Source organism: Simochromis diagramma, unplaced genomic scaffold, assembly GCF_900408965.1.
Source record: "Simochromis diagramma unplaced genomic scaffold, fSimDia1.1 OVJJ01000208.1, whole genome shotgun sequence".
Taxonomy (NCBI): Eukaryota; Metazoa; Chordata; class Actinopteri; order Cichliformes; family Cichlidae; genus Simochromis; species Simochromis diagramma.
In genome coordinates, this window is record NW_024386789.1 from 2,647,092 (window position 1) to 2,661,403 (window position 14,312).

At 39.8% G+C, this 14,312-nt stretch overlaps 1 protein-coding gene across 3 annotated transcripts; it reads left to right on the forward strand.

The window, feature by feature from the left end:
- The first annotated feature begins 1,051 nt into the window (after positions 1-1,051).
- On the forward strand, positions 1,052-11,951 carry slc6a16b (solute carrier family 6 member 16b). 3 transcript variants are annotated; one of them, XM_040023366.1, is made up of 13 exons: positions 1,072-1,178; positions 2,276-2,402; positions 3,234-3,447; positions 4,142-4,299; positions 4,654-4,774; positions 4,878-5,053; positions 6,477-6,587; positions 6,677-6,918; positions 7,060-7,243; positions 7,343-7,544; positions 7,977-8,136; positions 8,227-8,389; positions 9,678-11,951. In XM_040023366.1, the coding sequence occupies exons 3-13, from the start codon at positions 3,234-3,236 to the stop codon at positions 9,912-9,914; spliced, it is 1,968 nt and encodes a 655-aa protein (XP_039879300.1). In that variant the 5' UTR covers positions 1,072-1,178; positions 2,276-2,402; the 3' UTR covers positions 9,915-11,951. The 3 variants fall into 3 exon arrangements, with proteins under 3 accessions (XP_039879301.1, XP_039879300.1, XP_039879299.1); XM_040023367.1 differs by lacking the exon at positions 2,276-2,402 and having other exon boundaries at positions 1,052-1,178; XM_040023365.1 differs by lacking the exon at positions 1,072-1,178 and having other exon boundaries at positions 1,968-2,402.
- The last annotated feature ends 2,361 nt before the right edge of the window (positions 11,952-14,312 follow it).

The following is a 14,312-nucleotide window of genomic DNA, read 5'->3' on the forward strand; positions in this document are numbered from 1 at the left end:
TTAAAAGTAGACCCTATGATTCAACAGAACCACCTATAGCAGCAGTAACCTGAAGTAATCCTTTTCTGTGTGACTTTATCGTTGTGGAGGAAATTCGGCCCACTTCTCTTTACAATGTTGCTTCACTTCACTGGAGTATTGAAATGAATTCACGTACAGCTTTTTAAGTTGCTGCCACAGCATTGCAATCAGGTCTGTACTTTGACTGGGTCACTACAACACCATGATTCTTTACTTTTTCAGCCATTCTGTTGTAGATTTGTTGGTGTGCTTGGGTTTCATCGGCCTTAAATTAAAGTTTCTGTGCTGAGCTTTAGCTGCAAACTCAAATCATCACCCGTCCACCACCATGCTTGACAGCTGGTATGAGGTATTTGTGATGATATGTTTAGTTTCCTCCAGAAGATGGTGCTGTGCATCCTGGCCAAACATCACCACTTTCATCTGTCCAAAGGATGTTGTTCCAGAAGTTTTGTGGTTTATTTAAATGCAACTTTAAAAAGAAGCCTTTCTCCACTGTGCAACTGTACTTTCATGAACTTCAACATTTAACATGCTAACCGAGACCTCTAGGGTTTGAGATGTAGCTCTTGGGTTTTTCTTTTCTTGGACAGTCTAACCTTGGGGTGAATTTGCTGTTATGTTCACTCCTGGGAAGGACTGGAGAAGCATTATTGTTCCACACCAGAAAACCGGAGAGGTCCTCCCACTTGCCGAGCAGCCGAGCGTCAAAAAATTGCATTTGATTAACAACACCTGCTGCTTTTTTACCATCTTATTTCCTGTGAAAAATGATAACCAAGATGGCCGATTTCAATATTTCACATTTTTGGAATTTAATTAGAACATAAAGATTATTATTTCACACAATCGAAAGAAGTGCATGTGTGTGTGTGTGTGTGTGTGTGTGTGTGTGTGTGTGTGTGTGTGGTGGTTGGGTGATGCATGATTGCACAGTGTACATGTTTGATTTAAAGGGATGAGGTGGGAAACTCACAAGTGGGGTGTCATAATACATAACAGTAATTGACAAGACAAGTCCCACTTTATCCTCCAATAGAGAGGTGGGGGCGGAGACACTGAAGTTGGTGAGGTTGAAGCTCGACTTTGGTTTATGGACAATTGAAAAACTATTTCAAGAACCTCTTCCATTACACGGACTTTGTTTGTATCACAAGGTATTTATCATTTATTAATTAATACGCCTAACTATTTCTAAACGCGTAGATTTGTAGTTTATGAGTTTATGAGTGATACTAGACAGCTCTATTTAAAACTTCCAAGCCGGCATACGTGGCATTGTGTGCGTCTGTACGCGTGAGAAAAATGTCGCTCCTCGCTCGGAGTAGAATTTAAATCTATTAACTATATAATCTGAACAATAACAATGCTGCTACAACCACTCACGGGCACGAAGTTCTAATCCCAGTAGGCTGTAAAAGCCATGTTGAGACTATTGCATCAGCCTCCGCCTCCTTTGTTTTCTTTTATTTTCTTATTTTGATAAAAGTGCGAAAACTGAGCAGAGACAAAAGATTTGGTGGTGGCAAACATAAAGGTAACAACTTAACCTGGATAAAGTGGTATTTCCCCACGTGTTCGGATTTTAACCATCTACCTGGCATCATACATGAACACGTGTCAGTGGTGAGTTAAGGCTCTGCCTGTTATGTGCGCAATCGAGGCTCAAATCGCTAAAATCTAGGTGAAAGCTTTACCCACAGTGGGTGAAGTGGGTAAACAGTGGTGCATTATAGTTAATTGAAGTTAGACTAAATTAAAAGCCCAGTTTTAACTTTTTAACACTCCATAGACCGCGTGTACCATAATAATAAAAAAGAAAACATCATCAAATGTATTTGTAATTTCTACACGTCTTTAAAAAACTTTAATTATAAAATTCTTATTAAGTTTGTCATAGTTTAATATTTCTGATTTATTCGTTTATTTATTCATATTAACCGTACTGTTGTGTATTTCATGATTTATTGCATTACAAGCGATGGTTTTGTCTCAATTTTACTTTGAAAGTAAAATTGAGACACACAAATGGGAGTGGCTTCACTGCGTCGTGGCGCGAGACAGCGGAAGAATGCAGCTACGTCGTAGTAAACGGCTTAACAACGAAAATGCCGCGTTTATAACATAGTCAGCGGTTTTAGGTCTTACTTTAGTATTTAAGAACTTAATAATAGTGGTTTGAGAAATTTCTAGCATGTTACATTAAAGAAGAAATATAGAAACAGAACAATAACTGAGCTCGATGTTGTTTTAGTAATAGTTCAGCAGCGACACGTGGCCGTTTCCTCTAACCAAAAGGAGGGATAAAGGATTATCGTCGCTGCTCTTCGTTACTTGTCGCTTTTTCTACCTCTTCGTTGACTGCACCCGCTGCTTGCCAGGTGAGTTTGGCTTCATGTTAATTGTCCGCTTTCTGTAAGCTCTCCAACAGCTGAGTCCAGTCAAATGGTCGAGGATGCTCTTAGCCATGATGCCATTGCATCAGCCCATTTACCGCGCAAAGTCACTACTAGAAGGGACTATTTTTGGGGTGCTTTAAGTGTTATTGAGAATAACTGTAAGTGATATGGAGTATATAATTGGCGCTTGTGTCAAGAATGATTTTATACTTGGGTTACCAGGAAAATTCATTCATCGTCTGGCGGCATAGCGGGTAACAGACAGTACAGTGCCCCATGCAACTAAGCCTAGTCCTGCCATTGTTATGGCCTAAATATTAGTAACACCTCAAGTTGTAGCATGTTTCAGTCCAGTGTTCTTTGAGTGCAGATCCCAAAATTATAATGAACAACTGCGTAAAAAATGTAAAATAAACCTGGAAATGGTAAAATTAAGGAAGTTGGTTTTTTTTTTAAGGGTTTTTACTGATGTGGAAACCGAGAATCCACACAGACACTACCACATAGGCTAGATTCCTTTTTAGGCTTAAATGCCAAGGTGACAATCAAATGCTACCTAGGACTCTCCATTAGTTTGTAGAACTGAGGAAGCATCTTGAGTGAGGTGATGGTGATGAAACATCTTTATGAATCTACAAAGATATCTAGTCGCCTTCAACTTAAGCTACTGTGACCTGGATGTCCAAGCACCTGTACAGACAGACTTCTTTGTGGTGTCTGTATGTGAGCAGAACCTTGGGAAAAAGTGTTGATTTGCATTATTAATCTGTTTGAAAAGTTAAAAATCTTTCATTTTGCTCCCTTCAATTTCAGATGGAGAAGCAGCCCTTGCCAGCTGATGATGACAGGACAGAAGCCACAGAAGTTGATGGGCTCACTGGAGAGAGCAGCCCGCAGGAGACGTCTGAGCCAGACGCCCGAGCCGGATGGAACAGTAAAATAGAGTACTTTTTGGCTCAAGTGGGATTCAGCGTTGGACTCGGCAATGTCTGGAGGTTTCCGTATTTGTGTCACCAGAACGGAGGAGGTAATCGTCTGCAACTCTTAACCACAGTAGATCGCTGCCATGCACTGACTTCCTTGAAGGTTCAAGAGATCAAACGTAGTCATTTTAGGGAGAGGATGTGCAGCTTCTACTCTGCTCAGTGAAGCAGGCAAACACATGTGAAGAACGTTCACTGTTAAATGCACTCTTTTTGTTCTTCACTGTCTTTATTAGATTGTGTTTCCGTGTCTTAAACGAACACAAAACACGTTAAAATCACACCACACTACTAAAGTACAGGTCATGTGACGTGTGGCATTTCACATCACTTTGCCCCTATTTGGAGAAGTTCACTTTAAGTTACCAACAATAAGGGAGTAAAGCTGTATCAGAAGTGGGTGGCTGTGTGGCAGAGGATATTGTTTTCAGCTCCTGGTATACGCCTCTCCACGTAGGAACTTTTAAAATATTATTTTGTAATGATATTCTTGCTTTCCCTCAGAAACTAATAAACAAAGTAACTGTCTTTGCATTACTGGACAAGCATGTGATTAGACCAACACCAGAAATGAAACAGTGGAGTTGTGTGTTTGCAGTCTAATCTGTATAAGCCAAATAGATCAAACTGGTGTTGGTGGAGGAAGCACTCAGAGCTGTCGTGCTAGTATAAACATCTGCTTCTCCTTTGCACACGTGGTGTTGCTCTTTTGCTAACTGAGAGTCATTCTCTTCCCAGGAGCCTTTCTCCTGCTGTACATCCTGCTTATGCTGATTGTGGGCATCCCCTTGTTCTTCCTGGAGTTGGCAGCCGGTCAAGCCATCCGACAGGGCAGCATCGGAGTATGGAAATATATCTCACCCAGGCTCTCTGGCATTGGTTACTCCAGCTGTGTGGTAAGATAACAACTGTTGAATAATTAACCCTCCTCGCTTCCTCTTCCTAACACTATCAGTTTGGGGCTGTGCGATATACAGATGTCTTTTTGTGCAGGAAGTTTTTATGAAGGAAATAGTACTGTTTATGTATTAAAAGTTGTGTGGATAGAGTGGTATACCAAATTTGTTATTTGTTATCAAATAATTGTATTAGTCTGTCAGGGCCACATTCTCTTCTCCATCTTGAATGTCAGGACAGTTGTAGTTTATGAGAACAGGACTTTCTCTTTCATTCTGTACCGGCCTACAGCAATGCGCATACTTTCTTCTTCTCTGGTTTTAACGTATTATCTTGTTTTCAACTGTTCTCAGGTTTGTTTCTTTGTGGCTCTCTACTACAATGTGATCCTTGCATGGAGTCTTTTCTATCTCGGGAACTCATTCCAGCACCCATTACCTTGGGAGAAGTGCCCAGAACAGGGGAATGTAACAGGTAAACGCGGTGCATTAAGGTTCAAAACTCACAAAGTTGTGAGCATGAGTGGTGTCTAATGTAAGCGTTGTAATTTGATGTGTACTTTTCCTTTTCTCACCAGTAAAGGAATGTATCAAGAGTTCTCCCACATCGTATTTCTGGTACCGCAAAGCTCTGGATATCACAGATTCAATCGATGAGACGGGCTCTTTCAACACTTACATCGTCTGCTGTCTGCTGGCAGCCTGGACCATCGTGTGTCTGGGGATGTTCAAGGGTATCAAGACGTCTGTAAAGGTACCTGTCCGTTCTTATTGTGTCCATTTGTTATAGCGAAGCACCTTTATTATATCTTTATTATATATATAAGTCTCTTCTTCAAACGTCTCAGTGTTAAATGACTGATGAGTGTGTTTATCCACAATGTAATATACACACTGGTGTTGTGTGAATCACATTTAAAGGAAAAACTGGTGACTCCATTAGAAATAATGCTGGAACAGGTTTGTTTGGTAGCTTTAAAGAAAATAACTGTTTTGGAAATGAAATATTTATTCTAGTGTTTACTCAGGAATCAGCTGATTAGAAAATAACAAATATAACAAAAATAACAAAAGACAAGTCCTTCATTTGTCTTGCTGGGTAACAGTGACATGCAGCGCTGCGTGCTGTTTACGTCTCTCACTTGGGTTAAATCCCTGTCATGTGTTGGATTTCAGGGTTACTCTGAGTGCCTGAATCTGTGGAATGCGTGGCTTACAAGTCGGCTGACTTCAAATGGCAAAAACTATATCACATATTTAATATTTTTGTAAATTTTAATTCATGGTTCATACCGTGGTGTTTGTTTCCCTTAATGCATTAAACAGTCTTTTCTCTTTGGTGCTGTACACCACAATGGGGGACAAACATTAAAAAAAAAAAGGATTATGTGGTTCAAGTCCAGGAATTTTGTCTTGCCTACAGTAAACACATGATGGGGATGATATATTTTGCTGTATACTGTGTTTTGATGCTAACGTCACTCGCTCACTCACTGAGCTCATATCAGATGATTCCTGCTGTTTCTATCACAAGAGCCATATGTTTTTGGTGTGATAAGCACAGGCAGGCAGCGAGGGAGGCCCAGTTAAAACTTGTGGTCTTAATAGGACAAATTTGTTGGCACATTCTCACACCATTATCCTCTTTCTTTACTGCATTGGTATTTAAAATTCTGTTTTGCTTTTTTGTTCATTTTAAAATATTGTATTTATTTATTTTAATCATTCAACGGCTATAACAAAAGAAATTGCTATATAAATGGGATAAATAAAGCTCAAGCTCCACACTGCTCTAAACACTCAGTCTCAGACAGTTTTTTTCCTTCTCCTGGCATGTATGACATCAAATAAAGCCAGCAGTTAAAACCTTCTGTTTGCCAGGGGCAGCCAATCAGGAGACAGGTCACTTAAAGGGGCAGTAGCTAAAATGGCTTGTTTCAGTCACAGGATGAACTAAGGGGCTGAGCCCCAGTGCATGATGAATAGGGGTTATTTTGAACTGTAAGCATAATAAGTCTGTTTTAATTTCATATGCAGTTGTAATGATGCAGTAAACAAAGTTTACACGTCTGTAAATAGCTTTTAATATTTAAAACCATGCTGACCTCTATATTTAACATTATGTGTTTATTATGATGTGTTTTGCACACAGGTAATCATTCTTTCTGCTTCCCTAGGTGATGTATTTCTCTTCCATCTTCCCATACGTGGTGCTGTTCTGCTTTCTCATCCGAGGGCTCCTGCTGGATGGAGCCTTTGAAGGAATCGGCTTCATGTTCTACCCCAAGGTATCGGCAGATAAAACGTCTGGTTCAGTGTAGAGAAGAGAAAGAGATATAAATAGTTCTTTGACACAGCTTTTGTTTCTGCAATGCAGTTGGAAATCTGGGCAGATGTGCAGGTGTGGCGGCAGGCAGCTACGCAGGTTTTCTTTGCGCTGGGCCTTGGCTTTGGGTCCATTATCGCCTACTCTTCCTACAACCCCAGGAACAACAACTGCCACCGTGATGCCTTCACCGTCTCCTTCATAAACTTCCTCACATCTGTGCTGGCTACTCTGGTGGTCTTTGCTGTCCTTGGTTTCCGAGCTAAAAACAAGGTCATGGAGTGTGTAGCCAGGTATGTTTAATTATAAGACTAAAATGTGTGTTTTGCATGTACCGTGTCATGAACACTGTTGATGTAGCTGAGGGAAATTGTGTTTGGATTTTCAAAATCAGAAATGTAATATTTTTCTGTATCCTGTTGTCTTTTTTATAGCAACTTGAATGACCTGTCAAAACACTTTCACGACGGTCTTGTGCCCAATAACGTGATGCCACCGTTTAACTACTCTGATCCCAAATCTGTGGCTCTGAAGGACTACAGTAACTGGTTCGAACAGTATGGATCTATGGTGCCTGGCAATTTAACAGACTGTGACCTGGAAAAAGAAATGCAGAAGGTAAACATTACGCTTCTTAGACTAGTTTCAGTTTGCTTACGTAGATGATGTTATAATTGGCTTGCAAATCATGATGACTAAAGCTGTGTTTATGTTCAGGGTGTGGAGGGAACAGGTCTAGCTTTCATCGCCTTCACAGAGGCCATGACCCTCCTACCTGGCAGCCCTTTCTGGTCCGCCCTCTTCTTTCTCATGCTACTCAATCTTGGACTCAGCACTATGTTTGGCACTATGGAGGGCATCCTCGCCCCCCTGAGTGAACGCTTCAAATGTCTGGCGAGGAACAAAACCAAGCTTACAAGTAAGAACCAGTTTTACCTCTTCTATTGTTTGAAAATTCATGCACGACTCAAGGCAATCGAAAAGATTGGTTGTTGACAGCTGTTAAACTGCACATCTGTCAATACTATAAAGCTCCGTAGCCACTGTACGCAATTGAGACTGAAGAGACTATCCAATGAGAAGGAAGAACGACTGCCATATAACTTGGTATTAAATACATTAGATGGTTACCCAGGCAACCAGAGCCTGAAATGCCAGCAAGTGACCAGCCTTCACTTCAAAGTGACAAGTGAGGCGTTTCCAGTGTGTGCATAGCTTCAGACTTTGAATCTGAAACTGATGTCTTTTAATAACATTTTGACGTCATCCACTGAGTTCTGTTATAAAGGCTCTATGCTGACATTAAAGAAGATGTTTTTTTCTTAATAACAACATGTGTGTCTTGTTGCAGTTGCCAGCTGCATCATTGGCTTCCTGCTTGGCCTGCTCTTCACTCAGCGCTGTGGGAACTACTTTATGATGATGTTCGATGATTACTCTGCGACGCTGCCACTCATCATCGTGGTGGTTTTTGAGACTTTCAGTGTGTCTTGGTTGTATGGAGCTGATAGGTGAGGTTTCTGATTGTGGCTAAGTGAGGTGTGTTTTTAACCATAAATCTCACTAAAGTCTTGTGTACTTTTTTTTCCTTCTCACTAAAGATTCCTTAATGACATTGAAGGAATGCTGGGCTGGCGTCCCAGTGTTGTTTACAAATACCTGTGGAAATACATTTGCCTGCTTGCTATGCTTGGGCTGCTCGGAGCCACCACTATCCGCATGTTCCTGTCTCGCCCCACGTATATGTCATGGAACCAGGAAAAGGTATCAAGTTATTTATTAACTTTATAAAAGTCTTGAACTACACTTCATTTCCTTATGAGAAAGAAGTGCAAGGAGTTATTGAAGCATCTGCAAACATACATGCAAACGCAGTATATAAGGCAAAGACAATGTTTACAATTCTAACAGGCTTGAAAGCAGATATTTAATATGTCCACCTTCATCACAGCTAAGTTAGGAAAGCTTTTTCTGTAATGTCTTTAAGTAGTCTTCAGGAATAGTTCTTCAGACTTCTTGAAGACTACTCCAAGCTCTTCTTTTGATGTTGCCTTCCTTTTGTTCTGTTCTCTGTCAAGATGATCCCGCACTCTGCTATAAGAATGTGGAGGTCTGTTCTTTGGGGAATCCATGACTGACAGTGCTGCACTGTGTGTTTTTGTTTGGAATCCCTGTCATGCTGAAAATGTAAACCCTTCATAAGACTTGTTGAAATAGATTTTTTTAGCATTAGACAAGAACTGGACTTGGCTCAGCCTTTTCTCCCCGTTTCTCCTCCTTAAGACACATTTTCACTGAGACAATTTCTGATGAAACTTTGGAAAACACTAGATGGATTAGCTGAAAGGCCAGGCTCAGTTCCTGTATCAGATATTTCCCCCCCCATTTGTTCAGGACATTACTTTCAGATATTGCTCATCTGCTGTTGATAGTTTTTTTAGGCCTGTCGTTTCTTCTTTTGTCCGCCACTTGTCCGATTTCTTCATTTTTTAAAGAGCACACCGAGCTGAGAGTTTTTAGCTCTTTGGGAATCATATTGTTGTCTTTTTTAAGCCTGTCGAACTGTTATGTTTGGCATTTTTCAAAGGATTAGATAAAGAAATGCAAAAAATGGTGTGTTTGCCACTGGTTGCTAGTAACAAAGTGCCTAGAATTTAAATTTGTTCTTTGCTAAATTGTCTCTTATGTGTCGACACAACACAGTGGAGTGACTTTTTTATGCTTGAACAGTTCATGGTCAGTGTTAAACGGCCAAAAAAGGACTTTTAGAAAGCCTAGAGAACTATTGCTCAAGACCACTTTAAAAAAGTATAAGAACGTGTGGCTCGTTGGAAGCAAAACATGAAGAAATGAGGGGTGGCTCCAGTCTACTGCAGATTAGTTTAGAAAGATATGCACTTTGTGATTGCAGGAAAGAAAACATCAGTTTGAGAAGAGATTTTTGGAGTTTATTTTTAATATCCTGAAGCTCAGTTTATTACTATCTTTCACAATACACTAAAGCTCTTAACTGTTTAACTTCCTGAATGATTCATTTGATTTTATTTTTCAGGCTTCTGAGGAGCATTTGGAATATCCTGACTGGGCTCTGGCTGTTTTGGCTTTATTAATAATATTTGCCACACTGCCCGTGCCAGTGGGCTTCATCCACGCGTTTCTACAGAAGAGAAACACACAAAGTAGGGATGCAGAGAATGGTCACTACAGGATGGTTAACACTGAGGAAACTGCTATGACTGACCTTTCAGCACTGGAACATAGGAATGGGGACGCTGCTCCGGTTTCCTAAACCCTCAACAAATGGGCTGTATTTAAGGAGAAGGAACTTATCAGTGATATATAAGCTGATGTATTATAAAGGGACAGTCATTTTGTTACTGAGCCTTGCAGTTACCTCACTTGTTCAAAATCAGAAACACATCTACATAATGCCAGCTGTTAAACTGCATATCCGTCATGGCCTCTGTGAAGGCGGTGAACTACATTAAAAGAGGAAGTTAAGCAAGAAAGATGAGCCACAGTGAGCTGCACAGCTTCTCTGCTGTTGCTCACAGAATGATGGAAGAAGCTTGATTGTAATCCAAGGTCTTCACTAAAAGGACATGAGTTCCCAGGAGTCTGACCTGTAGTATTAAACTACGTTTTCTGTTACTGCCACTAATTACAGATGCTGCCAAATTAGTCAGAAATATTCCAAACGGCCATTTTAATATTTTCCTTTCTTTTTAAACTTTTAAAGTCAAACTAGATCTAGATGCTAAAGATGCTCCAGCAGCTTTTAAAAAGTTTGTAGTATGGAACAGATAATTTATTGATTTGTGAAAACTATTGGGTAAAATTTCCATTAAGTTATTTTTTACCAAAGTTAGTGTCCAAAGAAGCAAAAATATGCTTTTAATATAAGCCGTAAATATTCTATGATCCCAAAGCCAGTGTTGGAAACCAGGGTTTGGACCATCAGAGCCTCTGCTCCTGACCACTGCCCAGTCCACAATGTATGGAACCCCACAGTACCTCCTGCTGGCCCCCTCACTGAGGACAATTTTGCTGTGGGGGAACATACGAGGGGCTATATTCCTAATGGGTGTTCAACTCTACCGTGGCTAACAAAGGGAGTGAGACAAAGGAGGCCTTGGGTCAGATCTATTAGACAGAGGAAGTGTCTGGGGAGACGGACAGAGGTCTGACCATCTCTGCTATGAGTGCAGCCCCTGAAACGCAGATCCAGAAACGGCAGAGGATGATAAACATCATGTTATAGTTGTTTTGTTAACGTTGTTACATAGTTAACATTCATTTACATCGTCCTTTCACTCTCGTAGTTTCTCTTCTTTCTGTTGGTCATTCATTACGATAACCTGAGAATTGTGATTGATCATGAGCCGGCTGAGCTACCGCGTCATTAACCTGTCACTGCTGTCTCTGTTGAAGTCAGACTTGTAGCGACTGCTAAGTATTTTCACTGTATGTTTATATTTTTCCTGAGCAACTTGGATTAATACCTACAGTACAACACTGTGCAGGTTTACTATCACGTTTACTCCAGAAATGAGTCGCTTTAGCTACGTATGCTGCTGTTCAGCACAGCATGTTTACAGTCAAAAAAACAACCGAGACCAGACTCTGTGTTTGAACTCGATAAGACATTTTACACTACGTAAGCAGGTGTAGCTGCCCAGGTTATAATAAACATGCAGGCTAGCATTATTTGTTCAAGGACACAGTTGATAAGTGTGTGGTGAGGTTTTTATGTCCTCTGTTTTTTAAACTCTTCGGTAACAAAGTCAGTGCAAAACAAAATCTGCACATCTGTGTATTTAGAGTACAAAGACTGACTGAAGCTGTTGTCAAGTGACATCATGCTAATGCAACAAAAAGATAAAAAGATATTTATATGATGTGTATGTATGTAAATGGTACATGTAAAATAGTTTTTATTGCTAAACATTTGAGTAGTTTTTTTGTAGTTGTAAATGGAAAATTGCCTAAAGGACCTTTTGTGTATGTTTTTTGTAAAGATTAATATATTTTTTAGACTTCATTGCTCTGTGATATCGTCTCACAGCTGCAGTGTGTTTTCTGGTGTAGTTTTTCCGTTTTAGCAGGATATAGTTGAATGAATTGACTTGATGGATCATTATGCTGTTTAATCCCGGGGGCCTTTAGCTCTAATAGGGCAGAATGAACAAACCGTTAAAAGCATCCTAGCATTCTTGTAATTTTAAAAACATTTCTTTTGACATTGCAGTAGTGCTCAAAATGTATGTAAGATACTATTGTTGTATTATTTGTTGCTGTTCTTTTCTTAATAAACTTTAGCATCTCATTCGTGTTTTAAAGTTCATAAAGTTTTGATAGATAATAGAAAAAGTGTAGATTTCTGCTGTCCCTGTTCTGCACTAAAACATGCTCTTTCCACTACCTGCTGGGTGTTGTTGCCCATCAGCACAATTATTTTTCTGGGAAAGTTGAAGCATATCGAGACCCGCCGAGAGGTAAATGTCTGTGCAGCTACAACAAAAATGATACAACGACAATATGAACATTTGTTTTTCTTACAGCCTTTCTTTCTGTTATAGCTGGAAAGAGTAGAAGCTCTTTCTGACTCTTTCCAGCTGTAACAGAAAGAAAGAACATAATACTTTTCATTTTCTATAAATCCCCAGCAGCTCATTTACAGGAGTGCAGGTGAAATGAAACATGAGGGGGTGGATCTATTGTAGCTTTTGCTTTCAAATCCGTGTTTTAATTGTCAGATAAAGAGAACAGTCAGTGCTTTTCTTTGTTTTGTTTCTCTTTCTTATCTCTCAGTCCTTAAATAGTCTGAGAGTTCTTGCAGGGCTGCAGGCACGTTAAGGTTCAAACTGCTTAGATCAGGGGTGGAGAATTCCAGGCCTCAAGGGCCTGGGTCCTTACCCCGGGTCAACACACCTGAATCAAATGATTAGTTCATTACCAGGCCTCTGGAGAACTTCAAGACTTGTTGAAGAGGTAATTCAGCTGCGTTGGATCAAGGACACATCTAAAACCTGCTCGACACCGACCCATGAGGCCTGGAGTTCCCCACCCCTGGCTTAGATGATTAACTGTCAGAATATTAAGCTGAAAGGGCTGTACGTCTCTGCTCGCTCCTAATATTCAGAGTGTAACTACACATTTAATACATTTAAATCCTGAAAAAAAAGTGCAATTTTCCCACATGATAAATACATGCTGCTTTAGTAAGTGAAAGAAGTCTGTCAGCATGCATCTTTAAACATTCATTGTAAGAAATAAACATAAAATGACAGGAAAATTTCTATCTATTCATTGCCAAATTGTCAGAAATTTTTATTATAGATAGTGAAAAAATGGGAACTTTCTATCATTTTATTGTTCATCTACATCTTATTCGTCTTGGTGTCGTATGAATGACAAGGGGGGGAGGTCTTAATCGGTAGGCAACACACAAAAATTGACCTTTTTAAAATCAGTCCAGTGGGTCTGAGTGTTTGTCTTATGTTTGACACCTCTGCTCTGCCATAAGTGCATTTACTAAAGGTAAGGTAAGGTAAAGGTTAAAGGTCAAGTTTTCTGAAAAATCTTGGGAACACAAGTTAATGAGTTTAAACAGATCTTTGACAAAAACAGGCAATGAAGTTCAGACACTGTGTGGTGATGTGTGCTGTCCTGACAATACATGTAAGAACAGACTGTGATTAAGATTAAGAGCATTCATACATTAAGACTTAGTGAATTATGTTTGCCTGTGGTGACACAGGTAATTCAGAGGCGACCTGGCAGGCATGTGCTCTACAACTTGTACTTCATGAAGACTTGCGCCCCCTGTCAGGAGGCTGAGGTGTAGCACCTGAGGCTACCAGTAGTTTTATTTCATTTCAACTTTTTCTATTGTAGCTCAGTTCAGATTCTGTTTCCAGAGTACATTTTCTTGTTAATATAAATATTATTATTTTAAGTTCACAAAATAATTTCGTTTAGCTATATTTTTTCCAAAAGCCTAGTTTTCATTTTTATTTTAGTTGACTAAAGTGTTTAGTATGGAAGCCTATGGAAGCCCGTTTCCGCCACTAAAAAAAAAAAAAAAAGCTAGTATCCATAACTCGAAATTTCGAGTTATTTTCTCGAAATTTCGAGTTATTATCTCGAAATTTCGAGAAATATAACTCGAAATTTCGAGTTACTTTTCTCAAAATTTCGAGTTAGCTCTGCCAATCAAAAATATACGTGAATGAGGTCGCTTTCTTGTTACCCGGAAGCATATGGCGCAGGACCGCGCACTCAAAAACGGATCCCAACAAATTAAAGTATGTTTGCTGATAGTAACACCATGTGATTCAGCTAATAACACAGGGATTTCATCATTTGTGAAGCCAGGCTGAAAACACTCAGCAATCTGTGCATTCACGACTGGATGTAATACCGGTAGCTTAGCTGTAGCATTTGTAGCTGAGGGCTTCAGCTTCCGGGTAACATGGAAAATGACGTCATTCACGTAGATTACTGATTGGCAGCGCTAACTCGAAATTTCGAGTTGCTTTTCTCAAAATTTTGAGTTAATATGTCGAAATTTCGAGAAAATAACTCGAAATTTCGAGAAAATAACTCGAAATTTTGAGTTATGGATCCTTTTTTTTTTTTTTTAGTGGCGGAAACGGGCTTCCATAGTTTAGTTTTTAGTTTAGCT